Genomic DNA, 12,677 nt, shown 5'->3' with positions numbered 1-12,677 from the left:
CGGTCCCGGCAGCGCCCGTCCCCGCCCCGACTCTGCCGCCCTCTGAGCCCGGGGAGAACCGGGGCCGTCCTTGCCGACGGGGCACCCCCGGTCTCGGTGACCACCGCGCTTCTGGCTCTCGAGCGGCCAGGGACAGGCCCGGGGGACGCGGGTGCCGCATGGCTGCGGGGCAATGGTGGGGCTGATCCCCGCGGCTGGGCGGGCCCCGAGCTTCCTGCAGCGGCGCCGGGCAGGAAGCGGCTGTTGGCGGCGGCTTTCCTGCTCCGGGGATCCCAGGCGGCCTGAGCGGGTGGTGCCGGGCCCGGCCCCGGCGAGGGTCGCGTCCTTCCCCTTCGGCCCTGCAGGACGGGGACCGGGGGCTGCGGTTCGGGACTCCGCTTCCCGGCGGGAGGGAAGGGGGGGTCGGTCCCGCAGGGGTGACCTCGGGGGGACGAGTGGGGCCGCCCCGCGCCCGCAGCCCGCATCTGATGCCCTTGGAGCTTCGCTGAGTCAGACGGGGTGGGAGCGAGGCGTCCCCCCGACCTTCCCGGGCATTGGCTCGGGAGCGGGCGGGCAGCGCTGGGGCGGGCCGGGCACCGGGATAAACCCCCCGAGCACGGCCCCAGCCCGGGTGTCGAGGGCCCGGTGGCGGGAGGATGCTCCTCAGGGCGCGGATCCTCTGCTGCGTGCTCCTCGCTCTGCTCCAGCGCGGTAAAAGCAGTCCGGAGCTGGGGCTGTGCGGTGCGGTGAGGGGGTACCAGCCGGGGGGACTGCATAGAGGTGCCCAAGAGGTCAGGCACAGGGTCTGGCCTGGCAGCGAGTCCCCACGGGGCCCCTGGCCCGTTTCTCCCCTCCATTCCAACGTGTCCTCTCCTGCCCTCCCCTTGGAGGATGCTCTGGGCAGGGTTTGCCCACAGGGTTGGTGCTTGATCGGAAACCATTCTGCCTCTGTTGCCAATGCCAAGGCAGAGCCAGGAGCCTCCTGCTCCCGTTTCCTACCCTTGGCCCAGTCACCTCTGTTCTGCTCAGCTCAGCCTGGGAGGAGGAGGAGGAGGAGGCATGTCTGAGGTGCTGGGAGCATCCCAGCTCATGCCCCAGTGCACCCCTAGCACCCCGTGTCTCTTTGCTGCAGGGTGTGGGGACACAGAGGATGGGGACCTCAAGGATGAAGGTAAGACCCTGATGCCATAGTCCCTGCATGGCTGTGGCCCCAGCTGCCGCAGCATCCTCACAGCCATGGGCTCTGCTGCCCTCACACAGTGCGCAGGTCCCGCTGGCGCTGACAGCACTGTCTCTCCTTCCAGGTTACTACGTGTACCTGGATGAGGATGGTGAGGAGCTGCTCTCCTGTGATCCTGGCTGTCATCCCCACCCCCCCACAGACCTCCTGTGATCTGTTCTGGGGCTCACAAGGGCCCAAGTCACAGGGCCCTCATGGCTGTAGGCAGCCCCAGTGGGGACCCCCAGGGTTGGCAGATGGGCCCACAATGGGCAGTGCTGGGAGTGTTCCCCATGGGTGACCCCAAACATCCCCCTCAAAACTGAAATCAGAGGGAGAGGCGGGCGGGGGAGCATCCCAGGGTCTGCCTGGTGCTCTGCAGAACTGCCGGAGGTGCTGGGGGGGGCAGCCCGCTGCCAGGACACCTACCAGGACTGGATCTCCCTCTACTGCTGGGCTCCCTTCCACGCCACCCTCATGACCACCCCTGAGGGCAGCCGCTGCCACTGGGACCAGATCAGCAGGTGGGTCAGCGCCGGTCCCGGTGGTGCCGAATGCACACCCAGAGTGGGGCCACTGCAGCGGATGTGGTCTCACGCTGCCCCCCCTGCAGCGCCTACAGTGAGCTCTCTGGCTGTACCCAGCTGCTGGCCCAGCTCCTCTCCTGCCCCTGGCCCAGCTCCATCCTCGATGCCTTCTTCCTGCAGGTTCATGCTGAATACTTCACCAACTGCTCGGGGGCTGAGCCCCCCCGGCCAAGCGCGATGCCCCCCGGGCTGGCTCTGGCTGTGGCCGTGGGGCTCAGCTGCCTCGTACCCCTTGCAGCAGCCATTGTGCTCAGCAGAGCCCCAAAGGGGGCTCACACCTCAGCCCCTGCTTGTCCCCATGCCTGTGAGGAGCCAGCAGCTGCCCCCTTCCTTCCCAGCCCTGGGAACTGAAGGGTGGGCCGGGGGTGCAGGGGACAGGGCAGAGCAGTGGTGGGGGTCTGGGCATCCCTGGGAATGGAGTGGGTCCCCATGGCACTGGGGAGGGGGAAGCTGGGCCTGGGGCTCCGGATGCCTGCATCTGCCCCAAAGCAGGGGAGAGTCAGGAGAAGGAGACTGGGCTCCTGACCCTGCCTGGGATGAGCCTTTCCCCAGCTGGCACGGAGCAATGGGGATGCCAGACTAGGGGTGGGGGAGCCCCAAGCTTTGGCTGGCAGCCACTGTCCTGTCCCTGCCCATGGCGTCCCTGCCCGTCCCCTCCGGACACCCCAGGAGCCCGGCAGCCGTCCCAGCCCCTGGGCTGTGCTGAGATCATTGGGTGTCTCCCTGGCGGAGGCTCCTGCCGCCCAGGCGGAGGCTTCACTGGCTCCAACCAAGAGCTGGACCAGGGGGCTCCAACCCTGCGGCCCCCGGAGCGCCAGGGCCCTGATGGCTTCCAGATGCAGCCGCTCGCTCATGAAAGGTCCCGCGCTGCTGCGGGGCGGTGGGGCAGGGTCAGGCTGCTGTGCCGGGGAGCGCAGAGCCCGGCAAGATCAGCTTTCTGCAGCAGGGAGGGTCCCTCCGAGCTGCGCTTCATCACGCTCCGATTCCACTCAGTGCATCCCATGGGCGGGTTGTTAAAGGAGAAGCTTTGGACGCACGCTCTGCCCCGGCCCGGGGGTGAAATGAGCTCACTCGGCCTCAGCCTGGTCCTGGGGTGGGAATGCCGAGGGGCAGCGCTGCTGCGGAGGGGGGGTTCGGGCCCCACGGGCAGGAGCGGCGCCAGGAGCGAAGGGCGCGGGCAGGGCGGTGCGGGAGGAAGGCGGCGTGGCCGGGGACCGGCAACGTCGGCCAAGCCTCTGCCCTGTCCCCACCTCCCCGCCTGCATCGGCCTCACACCGCGGGCAGGTCACGCCGCCACCCGACCCTCCTTGGCTGAGGCAGGGGCCCGGGGCTACCGCGGCGATGCCGGCCATGGGGCAGGTGCCCCGGGGGAGGCAGGAGCCGCGGTGTCGGGGCTGGGGGTCCCCTGAGCCCCGGGCGGCAGCGTCTGTCCGGGGACACGGCGCTTCTCCATCCACTCCCCCCGCTGCCGGGCTGCCTGCCCTCCACGCAGGAGACGAGGGATTTCACAACCCAGCCCAGACAGGATTAAAGAGAAATACACAAGTAAACAAATAGCGGCCTCGTAAAACTGGACGTGCGGCGCGGGGAGCGGAGCCTCCGGGCTGCCGGGTGAGGCGCGGGCTGCCCGGGTGCCGGTGTGCGGGAGCGATGCCCGCAGGGGCCGTTGGCCCCGCACGGCGGCTGGATCCCGCCGGGAGAGCCGCTTTAAAGCAGCGCTGAGCAATCTCATTTTTCACACGTCTCCTGTAGTCAAACTGCCCCTGTCAGAGGAAAGGAGTTGCTTCCTGTTATTTCCATTGAAATACTTGTCCCGGTCGTTAGCCGCAGGCTTCTGCGGGATGGCACCGCGCACGCCGATGGGCTCCGGCCGGTTCTCTGGAGGGGTCCTGCTGCTCGGGGGTAAGTGCAAGGGGGGCGGGAGGCTCCGGTGTCTCGCACCACCCCGGACGGGGGCCCGGGGCCAGGGTCTCGGCTCAGCCCAGCTTGGGCAGTGGGGACAGCGCTGCCTGTGTGGCCAGGGACCACTGGCAGGCGATGGGTGCTGCGGGGCAGCCCCCACCACACTCACCGCCCAGCTTTTGGCAAATGACCCACAAGAGCGGCTGGGGAGCCCCGCTACACCCCGGGCTGGGGCAGGAGCTGCGGCACCACAAGTGCTCGAGCAGAGACAGGCTGGACGGGGCTGTCAGGGACAAAGACCAGGACGTGGCAGGCTGCCCTTGCTGCTACCGCTGTGCCAGCCCAGAGTTACCCCGTGGCTGCGATGGAGCTCCCTATGGCAGTGCGCACCAAGGCAGTTCACCACACGCCCGGCACTGCTGCCCCATGCCGTGAGCCCTAGGCCGAGGGCAGAAGACGGACGGGATGGTTTCCTCGGGCTGTGGGGCTCTGGTGTTCCAGGCGGGATGTGCCCATGGCAGGCAGTGCTGCGTGTGAGGCAGCCAGCGGGTGGAGGGGCTCTCCGGCAGTGCCGTGCTGTGGCCAGAGCTTCCTTTTCCTGCCCCAGCCCTGTCCAGCTGCAACGCAGCCACCGGGGGCAATGGAGCGGCCGCTGCGGTGGCTCCCCATGGGCAGGCGGCACGGCCGCCCTCACACTGTGGCCCAGGGCCCACAGCCCCCTAACACCCCTCCAAGCCCTTGAGCAGCTGCCTGCTGCCCGGCTGCCCCCCCGGTCCCTGCCCTTAGGGCTCTGGCAGCACGCTTCCCTGCAGCCCTGAGGGACACCCCAAACCAGTTCTCTCCTGCAGACCCAGCTCTGTTGTGTCCATCTCCTGCTGACCCTGTCCCCCCCACTCCACAGTGCTCCTGGGGACCAGGCTGTCCCCTGTGGTTGCCGAGGTGGAGGGCTTTGGCCAGGATGCCAGGACGAGCCCACCCATGACCATGGCCATGTTCAACTGGACGGAGCAGCTCGTGGGTGAGTGCTGGGACTAGGCCAGGGCCGGGCAGTGACGCAGGCTCTGCACAGGAGGATGAATCCTCTCCTTTTGCCTGCAGAGGAGATGTACAACAACCTCACACAGAAGTGCTGGGATTTCTTTGTTGAAGTGATGAGGAACGTGACAGCGTCAGAGCTGTGCGAGTGGAAAGTCATCAGCAGGTACTGGGTGGCTGGAGACCCCCTCCGAGCAGTGCTGCAGGGGTATGGGGGGCTCTGGCCAGCTCTGGGGACGGCCCTGGTGGGGGAACCTGCATGTGGGGACTCTTCGGTGGAGGCATTGCCTGTGGCCACTCCATCTCCAGGGCCACATGGTGGAAGCAGCTCCCGAGACAGTGGGAAGTGTTTGACCGGGGCAAAGCCCTGGCCAAAGCACCCAGGGCCACTTCCTCCTCCAGCAGCTCCTCTGTGTCCCGCAGCTACCTTGTGTCCCCATCCCCTCCCAGCACCCTGTGCTTTCTCCCCAGGCCCTACAGCTTTCTGCAGGCCTGCCTGGAGGACTGGGCTGACCACTTGCGCTACGGCTACCCCAACGCGCTGGCAGAGCAGTACATCTTCCAGAGCCACCACCGCTACTTCCACAACTGCACCCTGGAGCACCAGGTCTACTTCGACCCGCCCGAGGACGTGCTGCTGGCCATGATCATCGCCCCCATCTGCCTCATCCCCTTCCTCGTCACCCTTGTCATCTGGCGCAGCAAGGACGGCAAGGCCCAGCCCTAGCGCTGCCGCTCGGGCACCACGGCTCCAGCTCTCCCGTCCCGCAGCGGGCAGAGACCGGGCAGCGGCCGTGCGTGTCCCGTGCACGTGCTGCCCGCCCGGGGGTGGAGCGGGGTCTCCGCCGGTGGGGTTGGGGGTGGTCCCGGGGCTACCGGCACACGCTGCTGGGGCAGCCCCCCGCTGGTCCCGGATGGGGATTAAACGTTTCTTCCCCCCTACACGTTCCACGGGTTCTTGCACAGCTCGGTGCCACCGGCACTGACACGGCCCCGCGGGGCAGCGCTGGGCGGGGAACGCGCACGGAGCGGCACCGGGCACCGAGCACCGAACACCGGGCACCGAGCGCCGAGCACCGAGCACCGGGCAGCAGCAGGGGCCGGGCCGCGAGGGGCGTAGCTCAGAGGGGGCGTGGCTTATAGAGGAGGCGGAGCTTAGAGGGGCGGGGTTTCGGCGGGGCCGGGGCTCTGCGGGGCGTGCCGGAAGCGCTCCGGGCCGGGCGGAAGACGGCGGCGGTTCCGGTGGCGGCGATGAGCTTCGTGTGGCCGTGGCAGTACAGCTTCCCGCCGTTCTTCACGTGAGCGCCGCACCGGCACCGGGACCGGGATCGGGATCGGGATTGGGATCGGGATCGGGACCGGGACCGGGATTGGGATCGGGATCGGGATCGGGACCGGGGCTGGAGTGGGGCCGGGAGCGGAACCGGGAGCGGGAGCGAGGCTGGAGCGAGGCCGGGACCGGGAGCGGGGCCGGGAACGGGACCGGGAACGGGAGCGGGGCTGGAGCGGGACTGGGAACGGGGCCGGAGCGGGGCCGGGTGCGGGAGCGGGGCCGGGAGGGGTGGGTGCCGCGGAGCCGCTGACCGGAGCCCCCGCAGGCTGCAGCCCAACGGCGAGACGCGGCAGAAGCAGCTCTCGGCCTGGTGCGCGCTGGCGCTCGCCTACAGCCAACGGCACCGGCTGCCCGCCATGACGGTGCGGGAGGCGCAGGACAGCCCGCTCTTCGCCAACCACCGCCTGCAGCGTATCCTTTGGGGCCCGCTGCGCCCCGCGCCCTCCCCGCAGCCCCTTTCCCGGTGCACGTGTCCTTAACCCCCGCGCAGGGAAGCTCCCGCTGGAGTCCATCCAGGTGGTGCTGGAGGAGCTCCGTAAGAACGGTGGGTGCCGTCCGGCCGGTGCCCGTGGGGAGGGACGGGCGGCAGCGGCTGTGTGGGCTCTGTGCGGGCCGCTCCGGGGCCCTGCCTTACCGGGGTGGGCGGGGAAGAGGGGCCCGAAGGGCAAATTCGTTCCCGTAGACAGAGAGTGCGCAGAAGTGGGATGGGGAGAGGTGGGAGCCTGCAGCTCCGGGGGTGCCATGGCCAGCACGTGTCACAAAACCCGGGGGTTTGATCCTTATCGTGGGCCTGTGCCCTGGTTAAACCCCTTTTCCTTCTCCATCTTAGGAAACCTGGAATGGTTGGATAAGAACAAAACCAGCTTTCTGATCATGTGGAGGAGACCAGAAGAATGGGGGAAGCTCATCTATCAGTGGGTGAGGATGCAGGCGTGGTGTGCGGGAGGGCTGGGACCACTGGGATACGATTCCTTTGCTTCCTCACTGCTTCTTCTGTTTCTGTCAGTCACAGGGAAGCACAGGGGCAATAACAGCTTTTTACTTGCTGTAAGATGCAGTTGTGTTCGTATGGCGCAAGTCCTTATTGTGAGATACGTGGCTGAGAGAGCAGGGGTGCAGGGAAAGGAGCCTCCTGACTTTCCTCAGCTGTTGTTTCTTGGCTCCCCAGGGTGTTTCCAGGGTATTACTGCTCATCGGGTGATGTCTGTGTTCCATTTCACTTGCGCTGAGGGGTCATGCTGAGGGTATTAAATCACACGAGTGAGATTTGTTATATTGCTTTTATGTTTCCAGGTGTCAAAGAACGGCTTGACCAACTCTGTATTCACCCTGTATGAATTAGTCAGTGGAGACGATACAGAGAACGAAGGTAAGGTCGTGTGTCTTGTTTGGAGCAGGTTTTCAGAGCGTGCTGATGACGGTGAGATCGTAGTTTTATAGACTAAATGTTTTTGAATTGCTTATGCAAGTCCACCAGTTTTATTGCTCAGCACTGGCGAATGCTCCTCTGAAGTCTTTTTACAGCCCTGGATGAACATCTCCCTTTGTTCTCACTGTTTGCATTTACACCTCCCCACGCCCCAGCTCTTACCTGGCACCCAGTGCTTTGGGTTTGTGTCTAGCTCCTGCGCTGCCTTTGGGAATGCTGTGACTCATTCCCTCCTTTCTGTTGACCTTCAGGCTTTGTTCCTGATGCAGCAGCATCAGGATGAGCGTGTAACTCCAGATTTGCCGTAGTGTTACAGTGCTGGGGTCTGAGAGGTGCTCCTCGGAGCCCTCTGCTTCGCTGCCGCCAGCTCCTGGTGGGCTTTGTAAGCCTCTTTGTTTCCTGATGTCATTTTCTTCTCACTGTTGATGGGTATCTCTGTCCTTCCCTAGAGTTCCACGGCTTGGATGAGGCGATGCTGCTCCGTGCCCTGCAAGCCTTGCAGCAGGAGCACAAGGCTGAGATCATCACGCTGGACGATGGCCGAGGCGTCAAGTTCTTCTGACAGGAGTCCCCTGGCTCTGCCCTGGCTGCCGGAGCGGTTCTCTGGGAGGGTTTGCTCTCCTGGCCTGGGTGCAAGCCGTGGCTGAAGCAGTTGCACACTCGGGACATCTTGGGGCAAGGAGATCCTGCGAAGCCTCCCAAAGACACGACTTAGAAACATTGAGAGATCCCCTTGTCTTTTCTCCCTGTTGATTGTGGTTGAGAGGCTAAAGCTGCTCTAGAGAGGGACCGCCCAGAAGTGAGATGCTGGAACTGCTCCTGCTGCTGATCCCCATCCCTGAGAGACACAGAAGAGCGGCCTCTCCAACTGGTCAGGCTGGGCCTCGCAGGGCAGCCCCTTCCCTCCTGCTGCCCAGTGCTTGGGCTCTGCAGCCAGACGGCATTGCCAAGGTGGGAGCGAGCACAAGGTCGTCGCTGTGCCGTGGAAGGCCTCAACAGCAGGATGACCCGTGCTTGCCGCAGAGCAGGCTGTGCAGCGGGGTGGGGTGCCTGCCAAGGAACTAATTTGGAGGAATTAAAATGAGTTGTATTTATAGGGCAGCCTGGATGCTTTAGTCTATCTTTGTTTTAACATCAGGAACCAAACCGAGCAGCGCACCAGGTTCTTGCCCTTCAGCCACGTTTCCTTAGTGCACCGGTGGAGCACTGCGCAGCATTCCCAAGTGGGAAGAGGACAGCACAAGTGCTTTTCTCCACGTACCGGAGCCATGGGCTGTGTGTGGGCCCTTGCTGCCTGTCTTGAGGGCAACATTTACTTCCCTTTTCCTCGTGCAGCCTGCTGATAGCTGAGGGGATTGCTGAAGAGGTGTGTGGTAAAGCCTCTGCAACAGCGGCTGGTGCAGGATGTGACGAAGGTCTTAGATTCCCGGTGCTGATAACGAAGGGCCCAGCTTGTAAGAAACCACCACCCAGTCCATGACCAGTAAATCCTGAACTGCTGATGGGGGAAGCTGTGCCAGGATCACACTCGCCTTCCCCGTCCTTCACCCGAGTGCTGGCTGCTGGCTGCAGGCAGAGGTGGGGTTCTGTGCTGCAGCGACCTTTGGTCATTCCCAGTGTGGTCGCTCTCAGGATCCAGCTCCCCAGCACGCTGCTTCCATCTGTCCCAGCCGGCGCTGAGCAGCCTGTCCTGCCCTTGCAGGATGACTTGGCACTGGTTCAGCTGCAGTCCCCATCCACAGTGGGTGATGTTCAGTGCAGATGAGATGCTGGAGTCGGGCTCAGTCTGTGGGGTGGTGACATGTGAAAATGTCCTGTTTGGAGCCGAGTCCATGGAGCTGAGCTCAGTGGGTGTCCTGGTTTCATGTGGGCATGGCCAGAGCTGTGCCTGGTGCCCAGGGTTCCTCTCTGTGCTGGTGAATTCCTGTGTGACAGCACTTGTCCACTGGAGAAAGGCACCGGCAGGACTTGTCACGAGCCACTGACACACTGGGCTAATGTGGAGTCTGATCCTGTCTGACCATTGGTGCTGAGGTGAGCGAACAGGATGGCACAGGGAAGGCTGTGCTGTGCCAAGAGCCCTGTAGTGTGTCCCCACAGTGGGCATGGGGCTCCTGCCTCTGCAGCCAGTGAAGTCTCTGTAGGAACCATCAGCTACCAGTGGCTGCCCTGGGCTTATTTCAGTGTCCGAGATCTGCCTCTTCCTGTCCCTGCCTCCCACACTGAGCCCTTCCCTCTCTGGTTGCTGCCCCCTCCCTGTATCCCTACAGCGACCCCTGTTTCTGTGCTGGCTGCTCTAGGTTTGCTCGGGATGAGGAGCCTTTAGCAGCCAGGCTGGGGATATTTGTGTTCCTTGCTCTCTGTATGCATGATACCAATGCCTCAGCATTGTGTTGCGTGTGCTGTGTGTAACCTGACTGTCCTTGAGTCGGTCTGTGTTCTTAATTAAATTTGCTCCCTTCCTAGGAAATGGCTGATGTGACATTAGATAAGCCTAAACCAGCCTTTTTCTTTCCAATGCAGTCCTGGCAGTGATTCACTTCTCTCAGCTCCTTACTTAGTTCCTTGCTTAGTGGGAGGAGGAGGAGGAGGAGGAGGAGGAAGAGCAAGTCCCCCCCTTCAGAACGGACACTGGGTAATCTTCCTTTCCCCACACCCTCTTGGCTGGTTCCAAAGGGTCGCATCCGGCTGCACCCATGGGGTCCGGTGGGACCAGCTCCCAGCAGCAGCTATTCCCTCTGCAGGGAATGGTGCAGCCTGCAGCTGGGGGTGAGCTCAGCTCCTGCAGCAGGTAAAGCAAGAGCCCTTTGAACCTGCCTTCCTTATCTTTATTCAGCACTTCATAAGGGCTGGTGGTGTAATCACAGCACTGGGACACCAGAGCCAGCCCAGAGATGCTGTGAGGCTGCTCTGGCCTCAAGCCCTTGGGTGCTGGGTAGAGATGGAAGAGTCAGGATTAGACTGCTCGGAGGGAGCGTGGCAGCCTGCAAGCACGACATTCCCATAACAGGGAGCAGGTTCACCTCTTCCTGGTGCTTCAGACACAGCATGAGAGAAGGGAGCTCCTGGAGCAAAGTGAAGGGGGAGCCGAGTATGGAGCTGGATATGGCTGGAACCCACCCAGGTGGCTCCGTGCCTGCCACTTCTTTGCTTCCACCATGCTGCCAGGGCCCGGGCTCTGCCCACCCCATCCCCGCTGGTCCCTTTGCATGGGAGTTTGGTGTTGGAGAGTTTAAAACCCAGCCCTAAATCTCTGCCTGCCCCCCCCACACCCCATGCCCCATTGCGGGCACAGTTCAGGCTCCGTCCCCACCAAGGGCCCCACTGGAGAAGGTGCCTTTTCCATGGGGGGGCTGGCGCATGTGGCCACTCTGAGGCCGTTGCCACGTCTGGCTGCAGTGATTAGGACTCGCTGCCCAGGGCGAGGCAGGGCGCAGGGGGCTGCTGCCAGATAAGGCGCTATCAGGTCACCCACACTCGGATCCCACTGTCACGGGGTGGGGGGGAAGTGCCAAGAGGGGGTTTATTTAACGTGGCTGGTTTGGAGCAGGGGTTGTTTCAGCGTGATAGATGTGTGTGCTAGGATGGACGTGCGGGTGGGTTCCAGCTGTTCTTCTGGGCTAAGGAAATCCTCCGGAGTTATCGAGTTTATCTGCCTGGGGTTAAAGCTGGGACTGAGGTTTGGGTGACACCTCCTCCCCGAGCCCATGTGTCAGGGCAAGGGGTGCTGAAGCCAACCCTGACACAAGCCATGGGGCTCTGCAGAGCTCTCATCCATTCTGACCCTTCCCAAGATGGGTACCCTATGCCTGACAGCCCGAGCTGTGCATCCCCATCTGTGTTCGACCCCTCCTGCTCCCTCTGTGATCTCACCCCAAGCTCTGGAATCAGAATGGACAATTCCTGGCAGGGCTTGCTGGAGCAAGGAGCTGAGTAGGGCTTTGATTCACGATCTAATCCTGAGGAGGGCGATTACACAGTGCCCGGTTCTCTTCCTGGCAGCCAAATGCAAGCAAGAAACAGGCTACGCTGCCTGATTGCAGCGGTTCCTCAAAGCAGAGGCCAGTGCTGGCACCCGCAGCCCAGAAATGTCACCCTGATAAGAGGGGAGCTGTGGGCACCATCACAGTGCTTGCAATGGGCACCTGACTGCCCAGCGGGAACCGTTTGTTTTCGGGCCAAGCTGGCTCCAGCTTGGAGGGGTGGGAGGGCAGCAGTCGGAGCAAACATCTCCTGGATTTCCTTTCCTGCCTTCAGTGGCCTCATTGGGACCGGGACACTCCCCTGGGATCTTCTGTGGCATCTTGTTTCACTCGATACGGGGACAGGAGCCTACCAGAGCCCAAGCTATGACCCCTGCCTGGCTCCGTGTCTCTTGCTGGGGAGCTGGGGCTCCCTGCCAGCCTGGGACCCCTTGAGTGGCAGCCGTTGCAGGGGCTTGGGCAGCGTTTGGGCTGGCCATGACCAGGAGCCATGCGCTGTTCAGAGTTGTGCGGGTTGGTCCTCGCTGCTTCTCAGACATGGGGGTTTGTGGGGCTGCAACTGCACTGTGTATCCAGCAGCCCTGCATCATCGAATCCCAGACTGGTTTGGGTAGGGTGGGACCTTAAAGCTCATCCAGTTCCAACCCCCTGCCATGGGCAGAGACACCTTCCACTGGAGCAGGTTGCTCCGAGCCCCGTCCAGCCTGGGATCGTGCTGTGTCACCCTGCATGTGCCAGGTCAGCGTTTGGGGGGGACACGGCTGCGCTCTGCGTCCATCCCTTCCTTCACGTTTCCAGTATCGCCGAGTAGAAACAATCTGACCTTAGGGAAAAGAAATTAGCGCCAGACTCAATTGCTTTGTGTTTTGTGTAAACAGCCTCACCGGGTAGAACAACCTCCTCCTTTCACCTGGAGAGACAACAAGCTCTTGTCCCAGCTTTTGGCTCGCACAACGCTGACACACACGTTCGGATCTTCCTCCCTGCACGACCCTGATGTCAGGGTGGGGAGCTCTGGGGAGCGGGACGGGGCTGCTCCGGAACCCCGAGGAAATGTCTAAACCAGGCGCTTCCCTGCGGCCCGGCTTCGACTGCGCAGCCCCGCCCGGGGCTTCGGTTCAGCGGCCCCAGAGCTCCCCGGGGCGGGGACGGGAGGGGAGCTCCGAGCCCCCGGTGCCAGCGCCACGGCAGCGCGGCCCCGGAGCCCCGG

General features: G+C 63.5%; 3 protein-coding genes across 7 annotated transcripts; all 3 read left to right on the top strand.

The window, feature by feature from the left end:
* Positions 1 to 451: 451 nt before the first annotated feature.
* LOC133281723 (receptor activity-modifying protein 1-like) lies at positions 452 to 3,339 on the top strand. 4 transcript variants are annotated; one of them, XM_061477509.1, is made up of 4 exons: positions 452 to 690; positions 1,112 to 1,150; positions 1,284 to 1,310; positions 1,581 to 3,339. In XM_061477509.1, the coding sequence occupies exons 1-4, from the start codon at positions 636 to 638 to the stop codon at positions 2,366 to 2,368; spliced, it is 909 nt and encodes a 302-aa protein (XP_061333493.1). In that variant the 5' UTR covers positions 452 to 635; the 3' UTR covers positions 2,369 to 3,339. The 4 variants fall into 4 exon arrangements, with proteins under 4 accessions (XP_061333493.1, XP_061333492.1, XP_061333494.1 ...); XM_061477510.1 differs by lacking the exon at positions 452 to 690 and having other exon boundaries at positions 942 to 1,150; positions 1,581 to 1,722; positions 1,812 to 3,339; XM_061477508.1 differs by having other exon boundaries at positions 1,112 to 1,310.
* On the top strand, positions 3,285 to 5,553 carry RAMP2 (receptor activity modifying protein 2). Of its 2 annotated transcripts, XM_061477513.1 has the most exons (5): positions 3,285 to 3,396; positions 3,538 to 3,687; positions 4,589 to 4,705; positions 4,786 to 4,888; positions 5,194 to 5,553. In XM_061477513.1, the coding sequence occupies exons 2-5, from the start codon at positions 3,627 to 3,629 to the stop codon at positions 5,447 to 5,449; spliced, it is 537 nt and encodes a 178-aa protein (XP_061333497.1). In that variant the 5' UTR covers positions 3,285 to 3,396; positions 3,538 to 3,626; the 3' UTR covers positions 5,450 to 5,553. The 2 variants fall into 2 exon arrangements, with proteins under 2 accessions (XP_061333497.1, XP_061333496.1); XM_061477512.1 differs by lacking the exon at positions 3,285 to 3,396 and having other exon boundaries at positions 3,479 to 3,687.
* A 366-nt stretch (positions 5,554 to 5,919) lies between these two features.
* On the top strand, positions 5,920 to 8,585 carry VPS25 (vacuolar protein sorting 25 homolog). The gene is made up of 6 exons (XM_061477497.1): positions 5,920 to 6,020; positions 6,321 to 6,466; positions 6,546 to 6,599; positions 6,885 to 6,973; positions 7,349 to 7,424; positions 7,934 to 8,585. The coding sequence occupies exons 1-6, from the start codon at positions 5,974 to 5,976 to the stop codon at positions 8,044 to 8,046; spliced, it is 525 nt and encodes a 174-aa protein (XP_061333481.1). The 5' UTR covers positions 5,920 to 5,973; the 3' UTR covers positions 8,047 to 8,585.
* The last annotated feature ends 4,092 nt before the right edge of the window (positions 8,586 to 12,677 follow it).

Source organism: Pezoporus flaviventris, unplaced genomic scaffold (genome assembly GCF_033815535.1).
Source record: "Pezoporus flaviventris isolate CSIRO_AGI_PZ_B2104156 unplaced genomic scaffold, CSIRO_AGI_Pfla_v1 ptg000107l, whole genome shotgun sequence".
In the NCBI taxonomy this organism is placed as follows: Eukaryota; Metazoa; Chordata; class Aves; order Psittaciformes; family Psittacidae; genus Pezoporus; species Pezoporus flaviventris.
This window is presented reverse-complemented; position numbering and strand designations above follow the sequence as displayed.

Bases quoted from the DNA above. Each gene is read 5' to 3' on its own strand.
- LOC133281723 (XM_061477507.1), top strand. From the start codon at position 1,039: ATGTCTGAGGTGCTGGGAGCATCCCAGCTCATGCCCCAGTGCACCCCT. The intron at 1,151-1,283 runs GTAAGACCCTGA...CTCTCCTTCCAG, and splicing joins TGGGGACCTCAAGGATGAAG to GTTACTACGTGTACCTGGAT. The intron at 1,311-1,580 runs GTGAGGAGCTGC...GGTGCTCTGCAG, and splicing joins CGTGTACCTGGATGAGGATG to AACTGCCGGAGGTGCTGGGG.
- RAMP2 (XM_061477513.1), top strand. From the start codon at position 3,627: ATGGCACCGCGCACGCCGATGGGCTCCGGCCGGTTCTCTGGAGGGGTC. The intron at 4,706-4,785 runs GTGAGTGCTGGG...TTTTGCCTGCAG, and splicing joins CTGGACGGAGCAGCTCGTGG to AGGAGATGTACAACAACCTC. The intron at 4,889-5,193 runs GTACTGGGTGGC...CTTTCTCCCCAG, and splicing joins GAGTGGAAAGTCATCAGCAG to GCCCTACAGCTTTCTGCAGG.
- VPS25 (XM_061477497.1), top strand. From the start codon at position 5,974: ATGAGCTTCGTGTGGCCGTGGCAGTACAGCTTCCCGCCGTTCTTCAC. The intron at 6,974-7,348 runs GTGAGGATGCAG...TTATGTTTCCAG, and splicing joins GGAAGCTCATCTATCAGTGG to GTGTCAAAGAACGGCTTGAC. The intron at 7,425-7,933 runs GTAAGGTCGTGT...GTCCTTCCCTAG, and splicing joins AGACGATACAGAGAACGAAG to AGTTCCACGGCTTGGATGAG.